The sequence below is a fragment of the Apus apus genome, chromosome 10 (assembly GCF_020740795.1).
Source record: "Apus apus isolate bApuApu2 chromosome 10, bApuApu2.pri.cur, whole genome shotgun sequence".
Taxonomy (NCBI): domain Eukaryota; kingdom Metazoa; phylum Chordata; class Aves; order Apodiformes; family Apodidae; genus Apus; species Apus apus.
This window is the reverse complement of record NC_067291.1, coordinates 1,600,252-1,622,389: the sequence shown is the minus strand read 5'-3', so window position 1 is coordinate 1,622,389 and position 22,138 is coordinate 1,600,252. Positions and strand designations below refer to the sequence as shown.

General features: G+C 43.5%; 1 protein-coding gene across 10 annotated transcripts in view; it reads right to left on the bottom strand.

Annotated features, from left to right (window-relative positions):
* The window catches only part of NEO1 (neogenin 1), a 205,191-nt gene that overhangs the window by 71,100 nt on the left and 111,953 nt on the right, over positions 1 to 22,138 (bottom strand). For all 10 annotated transcript variants that reach the window (XM_051628379.1, XM_051628374.1, XM_051628380.1 and 7 more), the window contains exons 6-7: positions 4,797 to 4,951; positions 3,839 to 3,959 (exon numbers count right to left, since the gene is read on the bottom strand). In XM_051628379.1, the coding sequence (XP_051484339.1) occupies positions 3,839 to 3,959; positions 4,797 to 4,951 (276 nt within the window). The remainder of the gene's footprint in view (positions 1 to 3,838; positions 3,960 to 4,796; positions 4,952 to 22,138) is intronic.

Here is a 22,138-nt window from a genome sequence, read left to right as displayed (position 1 = left end):
GGAAGGGACCTCTGGAGACCATCCTGTCCAACCCCCCTGCTAGAGCAGGATCCCCAGAGCACATCCCACAGGGCTGCATCCAGGGGGGTCTGGAATATCACCAGAGAAGGGGACTCCACACCCCCCTGGGCAGCCTGGCCCAGGGCTCTGTCACCCTCACAGGCAAGAAGTTTCTCCTCATGTTCCAGTGGCACTTCCCATGTTCCAGCCTGTGCCCGTTGCCCCTCGTCCTGTCCCTGGGCACTGCTGAGCAGAGTCTGGCTCCAGCCTCCTGCACCCACCCTGAGATACTTGCAGGCACTGATAAGGTCTCCCCTCAGCCTTCTCCTCTCCAGGATGAACAGCCCCAGCTCTCTCAGCCTTTCCTCACAAGGGAGATGTTCCAACCCCTCAACCATCTTTTTTCCCCTGCCCTGGTCTCTCTCCAGCAGTTCCCTGTCTCTCCTGAACTGGGGAGCCCAGAACTGGTCCCAGTTCTCCAGATGTGGCCTCACCAGAGCAGAAAGGCAGGATGACCTCTCTGGACCTCCTGGCCACACTCTTCCTTATGCACCCCAGGATTCCATTGGCCCTCTTGGCCACAAAGGCACATTCCTGGCTCATGGATCATTCACTGCCTACCAGGACTCCCAGATCCTTCTCCTCAGAGCTGCTTTCCAGCAGGTTAGCCCCTTTTTTCCAGAATTTGAAAATAAAAAGCACCTCCAATAAGCCTTTAAATTACCCTTTTTTAGCCAATCAAGTCTTTGCTTTAATATCTTCCACAAATAACGCCTGTATATGCTGAATGTTTTTCAGGAATCACCCCAAATACAAAATAGACCAACCCAAAATAAACTTAGGCCTAATCAAGAAGTATATTAACCTTAATCTAGCAGATGAGGTCTGTATATACTGGTCTGTCTGCCCAGTATGCACTCACATATATTCTGAAACCATCCCTGTGCTGTAGAGAAGTTGGACCACCTAATTATTGCTTCCTGTGAAGTCAAAAATCTGCATCCAAATACAGAACACACTTTTTGCTGCAGCAGATAATCACAGGATATACTTTGCACCTACTGCATTTTAATATGATGTGGTGTGTTATTTTCAGCCCACTCAAAGCCCCTCACAGGACACCTCCATAAAGCTGGGGATGAAACAGTATTGGTGTAGGCAGCCTAAAATTTCCATCTGAAGGGTTGAGATTGAAACAAGCTAACGAGCAAAGAGACAATGAGGTTCTGATCTAATATGCAAACTGCAAACAGTTTTATTGGCTTATTTCTATTTAACCTTTCTCAGCGTTTCTCCCTCAAGGTCTGAGTAACTTGGCCTTTTCCAACTACTCCAACTCATCTCTGATGGCAGCCAACTGCCCTCTCCTCACTGTCAATTAGACCTCAATCAATGCTGTCATCCATTTATAGATGCCCAGGCAATAGCCTTGGTCTGTTTCTTCACCAGTGACCCATAAAGAATGCACGTGGTCTCACTGAGGAACTCCCTAAGGCTTCTACTTTCTAATTTAAATTTAATCTATTAAAGAGCAATTTGATATGGAAAGCAGAAGGGCTAACTGGAAATAGCTTGTAAATAGCCAGATGTTTGCCAGTTCCATTTAGGGAGGAGGAAACAGAATTGTGAGGGAATGGACACACTGCTAACTGGGAAGAACTTCGATGAGCACTTACTCAACACTTCTGCACTGAAATTACTTGTCAAATTGGCAAAGCAGGTATTTCTCATCACCAGGTATGAAACAAAAATAAAAGCTCTGAATTGATTTGAAGTGTTCTGAACAGGTTTTGCTCAAATCGGTGCTTTTAATTTTCATACCAAGACAACTGCCATGAAAGAATTAATATATAGGATACCTTCCTTCTCTTTCCCTGAGTACTGTTTCCTTCTATGCTGTTCACACATGGTGAGAAGGTATTAAAACACCAAATATCTGTATTTTCTTCACCTGTGTATCCCAGTTTTCACATATCCCAACGGAGTAAGACACGGCACATTCGTTCCTAGTTGCACAACTTGTTATGCTACTACTCAACCACAACAACAAGAGTAAAAGGCACTTCCAGTGATGTACCCCAAGGTCCTCTCTACTGCCGGAAAACACCAGCTAAAATACACCAGTGTTACACAGGGGGTGCATTGTCAACAACACTGCAGGCCATGGAACAGTACGACACGACTTCCTGGGTGTATCTGTACACCCGCATGAGACTCCACCAACACTGCATCCACAGTCCTTTGGCAGCATGCAAAAGAAAAAGGACAGCATTATAAGGCAAAGTCCTCTAGTACAGCAGGACAGGTTGCCAGAGGAGAAGAGGAAGGAGAAACCACTAGGCAAACAAGAGGGGAAGGAAAGGAAGAAGAGTGAGACCACAGGAACTAAAATAATAACAGTAATAGTAATTTATAAACCACTACTGGGAACAGGGGGGAAGTACACACTTGGGCAGGGCTTCAAACCCCAAGTATATTAATTATTCAGTGTTTTTCAAATGTGGAAAAGATGGAATAACGCTTCCGTTCGAAAGATTTGGAAACTACTGGGGTGATTCATCCATCTAGCAGAAATGAAATTACTTTTAATAATTTTTCTGGCAACCTGCTGACAGTAGGGCATTGCTGGATCCTGCTGCCTAGCCCTGCTCCGAGGTGTAAATCCCACAGCTCTAAAGCACCAGAGCTTTGAAGCCAGGAGAGGGCACCTGCCCTTCCCCAGGTGACTGTGGCAAGTACATGCACCTCTTCAGCCAGCAATGAAACACACCCACATCCAAACCAGAATTGAGAAGAAGGTCTGAGTGCACAACTACTCTACAAAACAACTGGAAAAGAAAGGGAAAATCTCTCTCTTTATGGCACGCTCGTGACACTTTACTGTCTGGATGATGAACAGCAAAACCAGGCCTAGCAGATTCACATCTGTTAAAACTGCAAGTGTGAAGTTACATCTTGCCTCTTAACACACATAAGTTTGGGTCTCCTAACTCCTTCCCATCCAAACAAAAGAGAAATTAGAACTTTGAAACAATACCCCAAAAAGTCAGGCAACACAAAAGCACCCAAAAGTACAGAATTAATATTTTCTTGTCTGACTTGATTCTCCCCTCATTCCTTTTACTGTCAGTTCTCTTTCTTGTGCTCTGAGAAATTCTTTCTAAGAGCTGTGTGACCTGCAAGAGCAAAACAAGCTGATGCCTTAGCAACAATATTTGTACCACCTTCTTTTCTGGAAGATAGCAGGTCTTGAGTCCTAACAGCCATTACTCACATCCAAAATACACAGTGCAGGACATTGCAAGAAGGTGAATATTGTCAGTAATGCCACTGACTGGAGCACAAGAACAGATACTTATCTTAAACTGCAGCTATAACTCTAAACAAATTTTGCAGTCACAGCTTGCAGAAATGACAAAGCTACTGCTTTTTAAACCAACAGAAGAAAAAAAGCTTCTAACACTGGAACGACTTTGAGGTAAAATACTTATTTTGTGGTGTGCTCCTTCAGTGCTTATTGTTCAGTTTCATAATTCCAGTAATTGTTTCCATTTTGCCTGGTATTTTTTTTAAATCTCAGCAGGCAATGATATTATAGACTTCTGGCTACAATTTATTCTTGCACTGCATATTTTCTGCCTATTTTCCAAAATACAAGGTGAATCCTATAGAACTCCTTAATTTCTTCCATGTAAGTGTACAGAAGACAACACTGAACCACTCCTATGATTTTAAAAAACACATCCTGCTCTAGCTGAGTTACAGCTATCCTGGGGAAAAGGCCCCTTGAAATTGCTCCTCCCCACCTTTGGCACTGTTCTGTCACAGTTCAACTTACCAAGGTCAAGTATTATCAGCTGGGCTCCAGACTGTGCGTTTCCAACATCATTTTCTGCAATGCACTGATAGAATCCTTCATCTGATTTCACCAGACCCAAAACTTGAAGATTATGTTCTTTCTGCAGAGTGAAGGAAGAAAGACTTAAAAATGGGATGCCATTGCAAAAACAGGGGTGTTACTGTGGCACATGACTATGACAGGAGAAACTGCTGAACAGGGACATGGCAAAATGTATAAAAAATGCAAAGTTCCCCTCTGCTTTCATCTCTTTTTGCACGGAATCCTCAAATTACACAGTAACAAAAAGCAGCAGAAGCTCTTACTAATGGCTATCATTTTCTAGCATCACATATCACTGGCAAGACATCATAACACTTCCACAGCCATTTTGATGGTATTTTAAGCACTGCAGAGCTCAGTCACAAGCCTAGAACCTCAGGTATAACCAATGTACAACCATCACGTTCTCAGCCATGTCTCAATAATGACTTTCACTACACTTAAGATTTCCCCCTAGAAGGACTGGTGTGCCACAACTCATGACCCACACCTCAGTTGTATTTATATTTAAACATCTGTTTGAAATGGTAATTTTCATTGATCAGAGACAGCTGCAGAAAACAGTCAGTGAGTGTTCACAGTAAGCTGGCACTTGAGAGGTTCAACCAATGAAGTGTGCCCTTCTCACTGTGTCTGCCTGTCTGTCTCTCCTGGAAGAATCTAAGCTATAAAAAAATACAACGTAAGTAACATGCTTATGTTCAGCAAAATGACTGAATTACAGAGCATGAAATTTTTCAAGAAACCATTTCTCTCTTCCAGGCCCCAAACATCAATAGCATGAAAATAGGAGGAAGCTGGTCCTGTAAAAGAACCCAGCTCCCATGCGTGTGTGTAGGAGGACCAACAGACAGGTCAACAGCTCAAAATTCTGCAAGAAGGACAATTTACTTACCACAATTTTGAAGTAGTCACTAGGAATCACCATGTCTCCATTCTTGACCCATTTCACAGTTGGAGTAGGTTTTCCAGTCACCTCACACTCAAACACAATGTCCATGGATTCATGAGCATAAATATTTGCAGGGCGCTTCAGAAACTCAGGAGGAACTTGACATAAAAGGGAAGAAAGACAAGAGGGTGGTTAGCATCTGCAAATGGGAATGTATGAGATACCAGTGACCAGAGACATGGCTTTGACAACACAGTAAACCAGACAGGTACATTTAAGACATGTACCCAAGCTGTTGTCTCTGGGTCTTGGCTGCCTTTTTAAATGTCCTAATGTACTCCGAGTAAGATTAAATCAATTAAAGATATTTAAAATCCATAAAAATTCAGAGATCCAGAGTTTTTTGGTAGTCCAAGCCCCAAAGTGTCCCATCTGCAGACACATTAAAAACCTTCTGTGAACAAATGTGGCACCAAGCAGCATCCAGTGCAGGCCTCCCTGCTCCTGCAGCAGAGAGAAAAGCTGCTTCCAGGCACATACCATTTGAATATCTTAGTAGGAAGAACATTTCCCTATTTATTTGTTTTTACTACACTCACCAACAGAAGGGCAATTTGCTTACTTCTGTTGGCAGGTCTGATTGTTCAAGTTCCAGGAAAGTCAGAAGTGGCCTTTTGCCCTTTAATATTTATCCAAGAAAGTCAATATGGAAGGGCTGCAGAGTTTGGCAAACATCTCACACGCTTCACCTGTCAGTAGAATTTATTTCATGCTAGGGAATAAGGAATATTAGATCATGTTTGACTTCTTCCTATGAAAAGACTGTCAAGGTTTACAGGTGGATTTAATGTATTTTTTTAAACAGGTAGGTGGAGACAGGCAGCTCTCAAAAAACCTTCAAGTTTTGGCTTCTGAGTTAAAGAAGAGAATATCAACATACAGAAATATTTATTTATAGAGTGAGAAGATGGCTTAACTCTCTTGTAAGCACGTAAACCTATACCAGGAACCACATCAAGATGTAGATGTGGTAGCTGCTCAAAATACCTCACACAGGAGCAAAAATCTAGATGGGGCTGGAAAACAGTTGCCTGTGACTTCACCCATTTCAGATAATCATTTCCATGAACTTACCTAAACCACCATACACTCCACCTTTAAATGATTTAGCTATTTCTGTACTTACTCTCTGTATCAGATGGCTGTTATGACCGTGTATAATCCTGACTTTTGAAAACCATCTTCTGAATTTATCAGTGCTCAAACTGCAATTACTTATTCTTTATGAAAACAGTGCCTTTTATTTTAAATTTTCATTCCTCCCTGGCATTTATCCTTGGTAGTTTTACTTATTATGAGCTGCACTATTTCTCCACTCCCCACATCCCAGCCTTTCTTTTGGCAGGCTCAACCAGTCATGTTTGCTTAGTTCTGGTCTGACAAGTCCCTCCCCGCCCCCCTCCTCAGACACACTCTATAGTTGCTCTAGTTTGAATTATTCTTTGCAATTCTCTGCATGCAAACCCAGATGTGTGACTTGAAAAATGGCATAAATACAATGTTATCACTACAATATCTTGCCCAATTCATTCCACCACTCTATTTTCCTAGATGCATCAGCTTGATGCCAGCCTGAGATAGATCACTGCTCTCTCATCATTAGCCATTTTTAACTAATGAGTAATTTAGTTCCAGTCTGCTTGATCAATAGTTGATGTTCTCATTTCCTTTCCATCTCTTGCTCTGTCTGTATACAGACATACACCCACACATATATATTAATTCTTGAAGGGGCATGAATTGAAAAAGGGGCCATAAAAATGGGAAACACTAGAATTTAGTTTTGCTGTCAACATACATTGATCCTATTTTCCTAAGATTCTTTACAGGCTATTATTTAATTCCTTAGCCATATGTTGCACTTATTTCAGGAATCCTAATAAACACAAACCAATAATGCCCAAGAATGCTGTCAAAACGAAGAAACCTGTGTAAAAAAATTCATCTGATGACCTCAGAGTACATGAGAACGTGCTGTGGTGAGTAGCTACACCATAAAAACTCAAGTGGCTCATAACACAAACAACAGCTGCTCTGGGTTCAAAACTGCCTTTGCCAAAGAAAGTTACTTGACCAAAAGAAGTATTATGATATACTTTACCTTTAATTAAACCCCATTTTTATCCAGTTTTCCATTTATTTCTATGTGTTTAAAGTTTACCTCTTTCAAAAAAAGGTCACCCCTGTGAGGATGGTGAGATGCTGGAACAGGTTGCCCATGAAGGCTGTGGAAGCTCCATCCCTGGAGGTCTTCAAGGACAGGCTGGATGGGGCTTGGAGCAACCTGGTCTGGTGGGAGGTGTCCCTGCCCATGCAGGGGGGTTGGAACTGGATGATCTTTAAATTCCCTTCCAACCCAAACCATTCTATGATTCTATGAAAAGCATATTTAGGTACCCTTTCATTTTGGAAAAGATGAGCACAGACAGCAGAGGGGACAGAGTAGACCTTATCTCAGCAAGAGAAGTACCAGAAAGCCAAGTCCCTACTACTCGTTGTGCACCACTGTCTGTCCAGCACAGGCTGTACAATGGAAGATTCCACCACATAGTTTTGGGACACTCTTAGAGGTATTTCACATCTTTTCTTTCTTTGAATATATTGCCAGCAGTTCAGACTCAACATCCACCTTCCATGATAGTTAGCAGAAAACAGGTAACTTTTTCAAAGCAAACCCAAAGCTGAAGCCCAGAAGCACCAGCTGCAATCTGGGAATGGCCATCACCAATCTGAAAGGCTGAGAGCCAAGTGGAGGGGGAGGAGGAGGGAGAAGCATCAGAAGGGAACTGATGGACCACCACATCTGAAACAAAATTAGTGCCAAGAAAAGTGCTGCCATTTTTTCTGTTGTCCCCAATGAAGACACTTGGAAAGTACTCAAGTATATTTAGCAACTGACATTGCTGTAACTTTGGGGCAGTATCCACAAGCAGGAATTAACATGGAATCATAAGATTCAACAATTTGCCACAAAAAATGAAAGCTGAACTAAGTATCCTATTACCTGCTCTCAAGCATTTTTGATTCAGGAGATTAAGAATTTGAAACAGATTATTTTTTCAAAGTGACTTTGCTTTTCTGGCTTATGGAGGAAATGCCAAGCTGCTTACAAAGGGATAATAATATGAAAAGTGCTTTAATATCAATTACTTTCCAGTTACTGAATTAAAAATGCTTTTAAAAACACTTTGATAGTTTAACTACGTCAATGTTTAGCATTCACACAGATTCACACAATGCAAGCACAGATGTTTGTGGTAGAGAAGTTAAATTGATAACCAGAGAACAAATAAGCCAATTACCATCTCAAATAAGATTCGTAATGAAAGTTTGTGTGTTCTGTTACCAAACACACCATTAGACTTCAAAGAAGACTTGGCAACTCAGCCTACTCTTCTATCCCTCTTAACATTAGCACAGAAATAACAACTATTTAAACTGCAAGATGCTCACACAGAACTTCACATGCACTGTAGTACCCTTGGAGAGGCCCCATACAAGAGCATCTTCCACCCTTTTGTAGACCTAAAAGCCAAAATATTTTGATCCCAAAAGTGATCAAAAAAAATAAAGGAAGAAATCTACATTGACAGTTGATTTAAATTTCTAAGCTAAACCCCAGTGAAGGTGAAACATTGGAAAAACAATATGCTTTTAAGCCAACAGTTGTAAAATTATGGGAAGAGCTGAGAAACCACACATAGGCAAGAGGAATCGCACCCAAGTTGAAGAGGAACTGGGAATGGATGCTGAGTGTCACCAACAGAGGTGATCAGAAGGAAATGGAAACATCTGCCCGCCCCTCAGCTCCTCCATCTCTTCAGGGAAAGGCACCACATTGCTGGGTGGGACCAAAGCTCTGACCTGAACAGTCCTGGTGCAGCAGCATGATCTAACACGGTGAATTCCCAAAGCAAACGTGGCTTTGGGTCCACACTGTCTGTGCATTGTTTTCTGAATGCTCAAGGATTAGAACAATTTTGGTAACTATGCAGAGAGTATTAAAGCAGCCTCATTTACTCTTTACAGAACCATGGTCCCTTCAAGTGTCCTTTCAGTGCTCAACAGCTCTTGCCTATTTGTGGCCTTCAGGGGCATAGTTGAAAGAATCTATTTTCAGTTCAGCGGCCTGTACTGTTTCAAAAGAGAGACATTAACTCCATTCAGTTCTCCTCTCCATCTCTTGAAAAGCTTTCCTTTCAGGCTGACAAACACCCAGGTAAGAACAAAGGTTTCTGGATTCACAATCCCATTTCAAACTGTCCTGATTTGGGCCCAACACAACAACCAAGACCCAGCCCCGTGGCCGCTCACTCAGCCCCCAACTCACACACACCCTGGGGTGGGGAGGACAAACCCAACCAGAAGCTCCTGGGTTGAGACCAAGGACAAGGAGGGTTCTTCACTGTTTAAGGTCTCGGGCAAAACAGACTCAAGTTGGGGAAAAGGAACAATTTCATTTCACACTCATCCAACACCCCCAGGACACAGAGCAGGGCTTGCAGATGTTCCCCCCCCTCCCTTCTTCCCTTTGTTCCCTCCCAAATCCCTTTGTTCCTGGTTTCTCTCCCTCCTTCCCCCCAGCAGCACAGGGGGATGGGGATGGGGTTTAGAGTCAGGTCCCAGGCTGGTGGTTCCTGCTGCTCCTTCCTCCTCAGCAAGAAGGATTCCTCACAGTCCTGCCCTGCTCCCCACAGGGTCCCTTCCATGGCAGAGTCCTCCACCAACCTCTGCTCCATCAGCCCTTCCCACCAGCCCCGGAGCTGCTCCAGCGCTGCCCGCAGAGTCACGGGGCTTCGGGAACAGGCACCTCCCCTGCCCGGGGGCTTCCACAGCTGCACCATCCCAGGCCATGGGCAGCAAATCCAAGGCCACTGGCCACAAAATCCAAGCCCACTGGCCAAGTTTCCCCCTCCTGGCGCCTTCAGGGAATGTTCCACCACATTCCTCCATGAGTGCAGGGGCACAGCTGCCATCTCCCCATGGGCTGCAGGGAAACTGCTGCTGGGGCACCTTCTTCCCCTTCTCCCTCACCAACCACCAGCTCAGCTCTTCTCCTGTAACTTCTCGCCCAGCTCAGCTCTGCTCTCAGTCCTTTCCTATGTTCGTGGCAGAGGTTCATCTCGTGTCCCTCTAATGGCTCCTTGGTTGGTTTGGAGCAGGGGGAGCTTCTCAGCTTCTTACAGGAGCCACTTCTGGGGCCCTTCTCCCACTACCAAAAACCCCACCAAACCAAACCAGAACACAAATATGAAACATCAAGCTGAGCTGTAACTACACAAGAAAAAATTCGAGTTCTGCACCCTTAGCTAATCAGAACTTTCAACTTCCTTACTTACAAGCACAATGACCCTTCTTACCATAACCAAAATGCTGCTATTCTATGTAAGGTCTCATTTTTTGGTCTACTAAGCTTTCCCAAAAGTCAAATCCTCTCCACGACACTCCCCAGAAGGAGGAAGGAAGCCCTAACATTGGCAAAGCAATGACTCCTGCTCACCAGGCTGGAGCAGCAAAGAAAACCTTGCAGAGGCAGAGAAGTGATCCCAGGCGTGTGCATCATCAGAGTAAGAAAAAAATCTTAGAAGTCCAAAACATAAATAAATAAATAAATAAATATGTTTTTAAGTATAAAAAAAAATGCACCAGAGATTACAGGCCTGGTGCCCCTCAAACGACAAGCAGCTGCACCACCACCTCACTTCCTAACATATTTCAAACACTGTCTGTTGTACATGAAGCACAGAAAAATAGTCTCACTTTGATGCAAAGTATTCTTTGAAAAGACTTAATCTCTTTGTTACAAGCTTTAATAAATAAGCTGTTGGTGTCAGCAGAGCATCAGGCAGAGTAGGCATGATCAGCTGTAAAAGGCAGATCTCACCTCTGTTACACTGTGTTGCTGTTTCCCCACGTTCTCCATCACCTGCTTTGCTTCATGGTCAAAATTACTCTCTTGTTCCCATCAATTCCCAAACTCCTGCAGACATGACTGCTGTTAACCCTAAGTCCCTCGAGACCTTTCTGGCTGCAGAAGCACCCTGCTTGTACAACATGCTGGCTCACAGTCCAGCTGCAACACCCACTTCATTGTCCTCCTTAACCCATAATGAGTAAAAGCTCATTAGCACCACCAACCAAAGGAGCTTTGGAACAGTCTAAGCAGGACTCTGGTAAGAGTGGTGAAAAGCATAATCTCTAAATCAGGAGCTCCTGGAGAGAGTCCAGAGGAGGCCACAAAGATGCCTTTGGAGCAGCTCTGCTCTGGAGACAAGCTGGGAGAGTTGGGGTGTTCAGCCTAGAGAAGAGAAGGCTCCAGGGAGACCTTAGAGCACCTGCCAGTGCCTGAAGGAGCTCCAGGAAAGCTGGGGAGGGGCTTGGGACAAGGGCAGGGAGTGGTGGGATGAGGGGGATGGATGAAAACTGGAAGAGGGAGATTGAGGTGAGACATGAGGAGGGAATTCTTTGCTGTGAGGGGAGTGAGACCCTGGCCCAGGTTGCCCAGGGAAGCTGTGGCTGCCCCATCCCTGGCAGTGTTGAAGGGCAGGTTGGATGGGGCTTGGAGCAACCTGGGCTGGTGGGAGGTCTCCCTGCCCATGCAGGGGGTTGGATCTGGATGATCTTTGAGGTCCCTTCCATCCCAAACCATTCTATGACTCTAGGATTGCTGTCCTAGCAATGAGCAACTTGAAGTCAATCCAAGATCTCGCTCAGCATCCCAGTACATCAAACTGACGTGACCCCTCATGCCAGGATGACATTTCCTGATAAAGTATGATTGGTATCTTTGGTCACCTCCTGCTTTCCATAGGATGAACAAAGAACATGCACTAACCCCACTGCAGGACCATTCCCCTTGCACACTGAAGCGCTATTACAACTTCTGCAACAGCCTCAGGCAGCCAAAGGACTGAAAAGCAACAACTCAATTTCCACAAAAAGTGTCAAGGACGAGACTGAAGTTGCCATTTCTGCTACCTCCGTCACCTACATATGCCCTCAATCTGCAAAAATTAGGAGTGAACTTTCCAAAGACCAACAATTAAATAATAATTATTGTAAATTAAACTGAATTAAATCTAGTAAATTCCTGCCTCTTTGCAGACTCTTCACCCTCCTCCTTCCACACACTTGTCCATGACCGAAATGTTCCTCCATCAGTCCATGCTTACAGTCCAAAAAGCAATTTCTAAATCCAGAAGTTCCCAGATACTCCAAATACCAGATATAAAAACCAAGCCAGCTGGATGATTTTTCATAGTATAGAACTCTGACCAATCACAGCTTAAACATTCCTGGTCAAACACTCTCCATTTTCTAACCACATTTCTGGTGCATGCTCTGGGTACAACATGAAATCTCTGTATTTCATTTAACAATCAGGATTACCTATAATCTTTAAACCGGGTATTTAACTATAAAAACCTTTACATATCAGCAGAAAATGTTAAGCCCTGGGGAATTTTTTTCTCCTTGAGGGAGTACAAGGTATCCCATTAGGGTATGTTACAAATCCTATTAGAAAGCTGATAAAGTTAAACTTCATTTTAACAATTCAAAGTTCATTTCTAAGAAGGATGTAACTCAGCAACACCCCCCTCAGCCTGTTAATCCCTTCAATCCCACCTTGAAACAGCATCAATATATTCAGGCGTATCACTGTGTTAAAAACAATGGCAACATGTGTAAGTATTTCAAGGCAGACAATGACATTAAACACATTTGGGATAAATTAAAGCATTAAACCACTAAGGTGAGAGCAATAGCTGCCAAACGTCTCAGTTGTGTCTTGAATTCATTTAATTCTATAAAAATGTTTTCTGTTTCATGGTTTCAAAGTGTAATTGCAAACTAGCAAGCCTAGGGCCTTCTAAATACATGTTTTCCCAAAATTTTGATTCTGCTCCAAACCAGCATGACATCCTTCACTTCCTGCCATTCCCAACAAAACACAGATAAAATACAGATTCATGTTTGGCACAGCAAGTTTTATTCTCTTTCAATTCTATATTACAGTTGTACAAATTAGCTGGCTTTCAAGTGTATCTTAAACCAACAGGTAACTACACTTCAAGAGGGAGATGGGGAATTGTACTGTTCCTTCTTAAAAATGGCAAAGGTGTTATGAACAAACAGTCTAGAAAAAAATATCTTTAAAAAACAAAACTATGTCACAGGCAGAAGTCCTTAAAACACACTTACTATGCAGCTGGAACATTTGCATAGCAAACAAAAGCTGACAAAAGGAACCTTTTGTCAGAAATATCCACAGAATAGAAAACTGTCAAGTCAATATTGAAAATAAACAAAAAAAAATCACTGTCCCAAGACACACAAAGGTTATAAAAATGTCAACTAGTACATGAACAGCACTTTCATTGTGCAAAAAACTAAGTTCCAGTTTATGAAGAGAAACTGCAGATGAAAGTTTTTGTAGTAGTGACATTCTTTTTTTTACCTAATAAGATAACAAGTGGATGTGGCTGTTTTTAACAAGTAAAAAACTGACAGGTTTTTTTACATTTTTGAAAATTAACACTAACGTAATGGTTCCCTGGCTGTGGCATCCTGAGCAGTATGAATTCTCCCCCACTTCTTTACCAGATGAGACAGAGAAAAGAGAAGCTACTTTTCTGCGCTGGTAATGAGATCTCTGGTAAGATTAGCTCCTCTGCTCAGCAGCTGAAAAGGGACAAACAAGGACACAATGCTCTTCTATGGTTTTGCTCATGTGGACTGTCTGGTGGTCCACAGCTTCCTCCAGAAATGCTGGAACGTCTACTACCTAGAGACCTGGTTCAGTGGTGGGAGAAGGGCAGGGGATGAGCAGATTTCATTTAAGAACAAGTATTTCATTTTTACAGTGAAAAGCTTTCCCTCCTTTAAGTATGAGCTTTTCGTTAGAGGCCAGTCCCTAAATAAACACTTCAAAGCAGAAACTAAAAAAATATTCAGTTATATCATAGCTATCAAGAAGTCAGACAGCAATGAATAGTACAGAACAGTGATAAAGTAAAATTATATTGAGCAATTAGAAAGATGGAAGAAAAACATCAGAATATAATTCAGTAAATGTGCATTTCTCTTTCCACGAGAAATAACAAACTGTACATTTATGGACTAAGAAATAATAGCAATAAACTTTGCAGAAAAAGGTCTGAGAAACAAGGACTTTATCACAGAGCAGAAACAGAACTAACCATGACTCCAATATCACACTGCTATGAATAGAACTGATGATACACAGAAATGGAAGAGCAGCTCTGGAGACTCCTCTTCATCCAACAGGCACTAAGGCCTTGGCTGACTGTGCTCCTTGAGCACCATGTTTCAAGGAGAACATGAAGAACTGTGGTTTACCAGAAAGCACTGAACATGATCAAGGACTCAGAAAATCAGCCCTAAAAGCAAAATGGAAGTCCTGGATTCAGTGATGAGAGCAAAGCCAAGTTGAGGCAGTCATGCCACAGGACACCTCAAACAGGAGAGAGCTTGATACAGCAATACTCACTGCAATGGAAAGAAAACTCATGTGTGTGTATATTTGCATATTCCTCTCAGAGAGGAAGAACTCTTCCATAATCGTAGCATCTAGACTCTTACCCTGTTTTAAAAAAGTTACTATTCAAACAATTAATTGCTTGCTCTTCTACTTTAGTACGAAAATAGGCTCTTTTCAGCATAACCGCTAGTAAAAATTTATAGAACTGTCTTTTAAAGCAATCATTAAGAACTTGTAAATACGCAGGAGTCCACACATCCAGCAAAAGCTCTCATGGAAAGCTGGGAGCTGTTAGCTTGGCTCATGGATTAGAACTGCAGACAATTAGAGGTCATGCACACATACCCACAAATGGAACTGTCTGGAAGTCTTGCAGGTGCAGAAACACACAGCAGGTTCTCTGAGCATCCTACATACCAGCAGTATTTTAAACCCGTGGCAAGATTGCAACATCACTCACACTTCCCTTGATCTCAGCTACACAAAGGGAAGCCTAAATAACATCCATTCATGTCAGCCAATCCATTCAGCAACAGTGAGAAGTGCTTAGAGAAACTATCTGACCTACCCAGTACCTGCTGAAGATGCAGCGTGTGCTCTGGAGTGCCCTGAGAACTGGGGAGTAAAGGTTGCTTCTCAGGACACATCCAGGAACAGGACAGCACAGGGAAGGTTGCACAGGGCCACACAGCAGCCAGTTACAGGTACCAAGGCAAAAAAAATTAAAAAGTATAAAAGCAATACTCCTCTACATGTTCTCCCAGCATCTGCCAGATGCTGGGATCCCTGGATGAGGGATTTCCTGAGAAAGAGAAGATACCTTCATGTTTACTTGTCCTGCTGAGATTTTGCCTTTAAAACACTGATCTTGCTGCTTCCTGGATCCAGGCAAACCTCCAGCAGCCCCAGCGCTCGCAGCACAAGCTCCATGTGACACTCTCTGAGAAAATTTACCAGTTTTTGCATATCTTTGAGTCAATCAACCACCTGATGTCTCTTGGCTCTTGCAACCAAGAGAAACAAGCATTTATTTCCTACTCGCTTCCCCCAAGGCACTGATTTTACAGTCAAGAACAGTTTTTGACAGTCCATGTGTCTTTGATCCTCCTTGTCACAATCTACACCTCCCTTGGCTTCATGACACCTAAAAGCTCTGCTCCACTGAAGAGGGGAGGGCACAGGAACTGCTCAGGACATTTCAGATGTAGGACCAGAACAGATTTAGACAGTGCCACCACAGCTTTTCTGTTTAGGTGCCTATTGCTTTCCTAACAATTCCTAACCTTTTTTTTTTTTTAAGATCTTGCATTTTCCAAAAGCCCAGATATTACAACTTCAATATTTGAGGCTCATGCAGACCTGGCAGTTCAGAGACCACTGCTCCATAGATTCCTAGAATTGCATTATTTAACTCTATACCACTTCAGAGTACGTTGAACTTCACCTGCCATTTCACCACTTCATGTTTCTTCCACAACAAAGTGTTCCTGAGGGTCTTCACATTCTCATGACCCCAATTGACTCAGAAGCAACAGCAAAGTTTATCACCTCATAAGACCCTTTTCCAGACCCTGAACAGGGTTGACCTGCTGCTGCTTAAACCAGCTCCTTATTCCCAACCCAGCTTTCTACCTGTTAAACAACTTATTATCTTCTCTCTACCCGAGGTCATTCCCTCTGACTCCACAGCAACAGTTTGAAGCCCCAGGTGACAGAGCCTGTTCAAAGTGTTCTGGGAATGAAAAAGCCCTGAACATCCTTCCAAAGGTTCTCACCAGCAACGTGTGGCTCTGTCCACAAATGCCTCCAACATATGTTACTTCCCCTGTATCTAACAACACTATCTTTTATTATAATTTTTGTCAATTTAACTGGTCCAGACATCAGCTGAACTCAGCTGCAGTTTCCAAGATTTCCCCCAAGAGAATTTCAGAAGACCTGAAGTCTCATTGACCAAGTATCTTCAGCCTGATTTTTGTAGTCTGATTAGCCAATTTAAGTGATAGGTTACACACCACACTTGGTAACTCAGGATTTCACACTTAAACACGTTGAGAAATTTTCAGAGAATGCCATCTGCTCCTGAAGATTTCTTACTGTTCACTTTATGGATTTGGTTTAAAAAATGTACTAGCTTGACATCTTCAGGTAGCCCACCCCCCCTGCCCCCAAAAATAAAATATAATTTAAAGAAAGCTTCCAATTTTGCAGAGAGCATGGCTAGCTTGCACTTTTCTACTTCAGGTCATCCTCTCAGCCTTCTCTACATTCCATGATCTGTTGACCCTACACTTTCTCTGGCAGGCCTCCTGTTCTGACAGGCTTGGAAAAAAAAACTATTAGAATATCTTCATGTTGTCATCTAATGGTTGAAAGCTTTGTATTATTTTACTTACACATAATCATGGAAAAAAAATAATCTTTACCTTGCTCTTAGGAGATTTATGGTGGGGTTTTGGCAGTGGGTTTTTTTGTCTTTCCAATATAACTGTTGACAGGCATTCCTCATGCACCTTACACAGTTCCTTAAAAACATGCTACACCACTTGCCAACCCTTTTGGCTGTCCTTTTTTGTTCTGTTTTTAGGAAGCTTTCTCAACATTATGTAGAGCCCCTTTTTACTCAACTAAAAGCTGATGGTGATCGATGCCACCCCCCTGGAGAGGCAGCTGTGCAGCTCTCATAGTGTGGTTTTCAAATTTCAGTCTAGAATCTAAAGAGATTCGGTGTTAAAAATTTCAAATATACCCTTGGGTATTGCCACCTTCATGAGAACAAGGCATTACATCTCAGCTCTTCTATGTGGTTTTTATTATGAGCTTCTGGCATTTGGATAGAAGTTGATCAGGTCATGGTGGGAGGAATGAACACCCAGCAATATGATGCTGCTAAGCTCAATCTATTAAACAAAACAAGCAAGAGGGAGGCTGTGGCTGGGAAACTTCTATGCTCATGCACATCACCAATCCCAAATACCACCCTGCTTAGTGGGTGCAGCAGAGCTCAGGGGAAACTCAGTTCTGACCAGGCTGTCTTGGTCTTCAGCAGCAGCTCAGCTCCAGCACATAATGGTTCCTCCTTGGGCTCTCTGCTCCTACATAGCACCTTCCCAGGCAATGCCAACTCACTGGACTGATATTTGGGGTGTGTCTCAGGTGATGAGAGATGCATGAAAGAGCAAAGGAAAAGCTTCCCCAAACATGGCCTACGCCTCCCTTGGTCTGCTTGATAAGCTGAGTTTAGCAGAGTCACACTGTTTGGAGTCAGCTCCCCATCCATCACCCTCCATGCCACAAACTGGTGATGACCACAGGCCAGCCTCAGAGGGTTGGGCACAGACAGCTTTTTGGACAGCCCACATGCAAGAACTTGGGCTGAGTGTGCTGCAGGGCGGCACAAGAGCAACAGGAAGTGCCGTTTTCCATATAGAGTGAAACCACCCTCAAGGTGCCTCATCCCACCCCACTGAGAGTCACAGGTGGGCCCCGAGAGGACTCAGTCCCTGGGCACACAGCACACACCAGCACCATGTTGGTCGAGGGGCATACAAAAATCTGAAGCAATGCAAGCGGGGTTGTTACAGATTGTGATTTGTGTCTGGTTTTGCTTATGTTGCTGTACTCTGCAAACTGCTCTGTGCCTGAAGGTCTGTTCCCCAACCGCAGCCCAACAGAGGTGCAAGAGCAGGTGTAGTAACAGCACAGTTCTACCATAGTTTTATCTCCCACGAGTCCTGGGATGGAGATGAGGTGTGTGCAGCCACTGCACTCTAATCCACAGCAAGCATAATGGATCAAGGGGTGGAAAAGAGCAATAATCCATGTGCCAGAAGCTCCCTGACTAGTCTCTGCATGGATAAGACACTGAACTTTGTAGAAGGATCAATAACAAGCTGATTTCATAAGACTTCACAGTATTAAGACCCACAAGCCAGTAAGTGCTTGTTGAATACTAACCCCAACTGCAGCTGCTTTGCACACAACAGGTGAAGGCATACACAGAATCACGGGATGGTTAAGGTTGGAGGGACCTTAAAGGTCATCAGGACCCAACCCCCCTGCTATGAGCATGAAAGCTTAAAACTATCTGCAGACTAATGATATAAAATTAACTGAATGTGTGAGAGTGTGTGTGAGTGTGTGAGTGTGTGTGTGTGTGTATGTTCAAAGCCTGCACTTGCCAGCTGTCAGCAAGACCAACACATGGAGTGACACAGGACTATCACAGCTCTGCTCTGGACAAGAGGTGAGGGAAGGAGAGAGGCTGATTGTGATGACCCACAGTCAGGAGGACATAGCAAACAGGAACAGAGTGCAACCAGCCTTGGTGAAGGCACAGAGCAGCAGGGGACTGGAGAACACCACCAGAAACTGCAGGAAAAGCAACCCTGTGATACCATCATGGCCTGGCAGACAGACCCTCGGGCAGACCCACCCACCCACCCAGCTCATGCCCAGGTGGAACCTCTGGCTTTGCAGCTGAGCTACTGCCCAAGAGCCCAGCAGGGAGGCTGCAAGAGGCACCATGTGGCCCCAGCCAGTGGTAACCATGGCAGGGCTCAGCTGCTGGGATCAACATGTAGCTCTCCCTGACACAGCTTATCCCTTGCTTGGTCAACTTAATGAATCCAGCTTGGGAATGTCATGTTTTTTTGATGACCCTTCTTGTTTCCTATTTTGTGCACTGGTTTCAGCCCAACCCTGACTAGTTAAGATATTTTTTTTTCCTTCTTCCTACTTAAGCTTTTGCTAATTTCTGTTCCCTTTCATGGGAGAATGAGAAGTTTTTGCTTCAATACCTTCAACACTTGTCTCCCCTCCAGTGCTTGCAGTAAAATCCATATGACCATATTGAATTTTAAATACCAAATCTTTATTTCCTTTTTGTTCAGACTGAGCCAACCCTTCATGTGTGGCCACTCTCTGTGAAACTTCTGACAGCACAGCCTGGGATTAACATGCTGTCATCAGGGTGAACTTGACAATGAAGGAAGAACTCCTGACAAAGGACAGATGCCAAAATAGATTTATACTAAAATGAGATAACCAGATGTGTATGTCTATCAGTCATAATAAACTAAAACAGAGCTCATTTATAATGTTCACCAGTGGATATTACTGATTATTATTCAAAGCAAACCTTCTCAGCAACTTCTAGTCTGATTTTTAGGAGTAAAAATCTGAATCTAAGCATCAGTAACGTGAAAATGTTACGTTCATTATTTCTGTGTTTTACTAAGCCCTCCTTCCCCAGTCCTCCTAGGAGAAATCAAGCCTGTTTGACCCTGACTCTACTCCAAGTACCATGGAAACATCTGAGTAACAAGAACGCTCATCAAAATTTAAACTTCTTACAGCAGCGCCAAAGGCAATGAAAATTTTATTGAATTCCAGAGCCCTAATTTTCTACACGAAGACTGTGTGGTGCAGAGACAAGCAGAGACAGCCCCCTGCAAGACAGAGGCCTGGAGCCTTTAGGCCCTTGCTTCCAATTTTCACTGCCAAGCTACTTCCAGGTGAAACACTCAATTTCAGTTACAATCATGTCACCTCTCGTAAGCACAGCTGCAAGAGAAGCTTGGGAGAGGAGACTGTTCAGATCCTCTCTGCCCCTTCTAAAATGCCACTGCCTAAATCAAAACCGTAACATGGATCCTTCGTCTCTGCTGAGACTATCTAATGACAGGATCTGCAGCTCTGCTTCCATCACTGTGGAAAATAAAAATCACTTCTGGCATTTACGGATATTATTCTGGATATGGATTTTTTTTTCCTGGAAGGTAAACAGAAAGCAATTGCCAGCATGGCAGGAATGAGGCAAAACATGTAACTTCAAACACAATCACCAAGAAGTTTTGGTCTCCACTAAAACTTATTATCACATTGTTTATAATTACGCTTTTATTATTATATGAAGGCTTTTTAAAGATGATTACCACACTTAATGCCTTTGGAAACACTGCAGTGTTAGCATAAAGCTATTCAGTGGTTATGAGGCTCTGACAGCTGAAGATGAGCCTTTCAGCCCTCTGTAAAACAAGAGTTTGGTTGGTTTTTGAATTATGGTTCTAGGTGAGGCTGGTGCCTCCATCTACAGTGACTGACACTCCAGTGCTGTGGTAAGAACAAGTTTATAGCTGCATTTTGCAAAAGCTCAAATCATACATTTAAGACTGTTCAGATCTTTTTGATCAGTGAATACAAAACCCCTTTGTTTTTCAATTTTTTAATTTTGTCAAAGATGCACAAGAGAAGAAGATGCCTAGAGAAAAGAGGAGGGACTGGAGAATAGTAGGATGGGGTGAGAAAACTGGGACAAGTGGGGTAAATTCAGGCACAGAGGTAAAGATGGAGGGAGACAGCACAGGAAGAGAAATGGCCTGGCCAGACAAAGACCTCGAGAGCAATGGGAGTGCTGACAGCACTGCCACCTGTACAACACCTCAGGAAAGGGAGAGAGGGTCTAATGGAGAGAGAAAAAGGGAGATGGCAAAAGGGTAAAAAGGCATGAATTGTCTGAAGGAGCAGAGTAACAGGGATCCAGTGAGCAAAGAACAGGCATCTGAAGGAACCTGAGACCCAAAGAGTAGGATTTGGTGGGATGCCAGAGAGAATCACTACAGTAGGAAAAGACATTGATGAATGTGGCTTAAGAGAAGGCTCAGGGACACACTGGGACATCAGAAAAAGGGGAGGACAACACTGGAAGAAATTCTGCAAATGCTGGAAGTGCACAGGAAGGCCAGCCTTCCTCTCCAGTACACTGAGCAAATGGATATAAATCTCCCAGTTCCATCTGCCCCCAAAACCCAGCAAAGAGCCCCCTGGGAGCTGGGCACCCAGAGGAGGGGAACTGTGGCCCTCCCAGCCCTCTTGGCCAAGGTCAGTATGATCTTCTGACTCCAGCTCATCCCCTGCCAGAGGCGAGAGAGGCTGGCAATGAGACCACAAAAAGGGAACAAAATGACCTGTCCCTAACAAGGCCCCAGAAAAATCAGATGCCTTCCCTGTCTCTGCCTCAGTGCTGAGGTCAGGGTGGAGGTTGAAAACACAAACTCAGTTTCTGGCAGCTGCCTGCAGCCTCTCAGCCCTGTGAGCTGGTGGCCGAGCCGCGCGCCCTTCGCCCAACACCAACCTCAGCTCTGAAGGGACATCTCAACAGATGCATGTTCTGAAAAAAAACATGTTTAAGTGTCTGAAACACAGCACTAAAGCAGCTGGATACATTTCATTTTTATTTTTTTTTTCCTGTGTCTCAGTCCATTTTTAAGATGGATTCAATACCACTTCATTTCAGCCGAGTGCAAAAATACGTTCATTAGTGTTTATGAATGATTCAGATTCCATGGTGCTGAATAGCAAAACAGAAATAAATATGGATTTGAACTGAGTAAATAAATCATGGTACTATTCCCCAAAAAAGGAAAAAAAAACAACAAATATTGATTTTTTTTTTTCCCCCAATAAATGAGTACTAGAAAGTTTGTGCACTGCACAAGGCAGCAAGATCCTGTGGAGAAACAGTAGGAGAACACATTTCAAGATCTCCATAACCTCCCCCCAGAAGAAGGGGGAAGGAGAAGGTAACAAATGCAAGACAGCTAGCCTGGAAATGTCTTCTTTTTAAGTATTTGCCTGCATAGCCATCACAATGGGGTGGTGTGTTTGTGTGTCAGAGACTGAGAAGTTGGCAAAGGCCAAAACAGGCACAGATTTTTCAGATAATTTCATATATTCAACTGCTTCTTCTCTGAAGGCAGATTGCCTCAGGTCACTTGGGGAA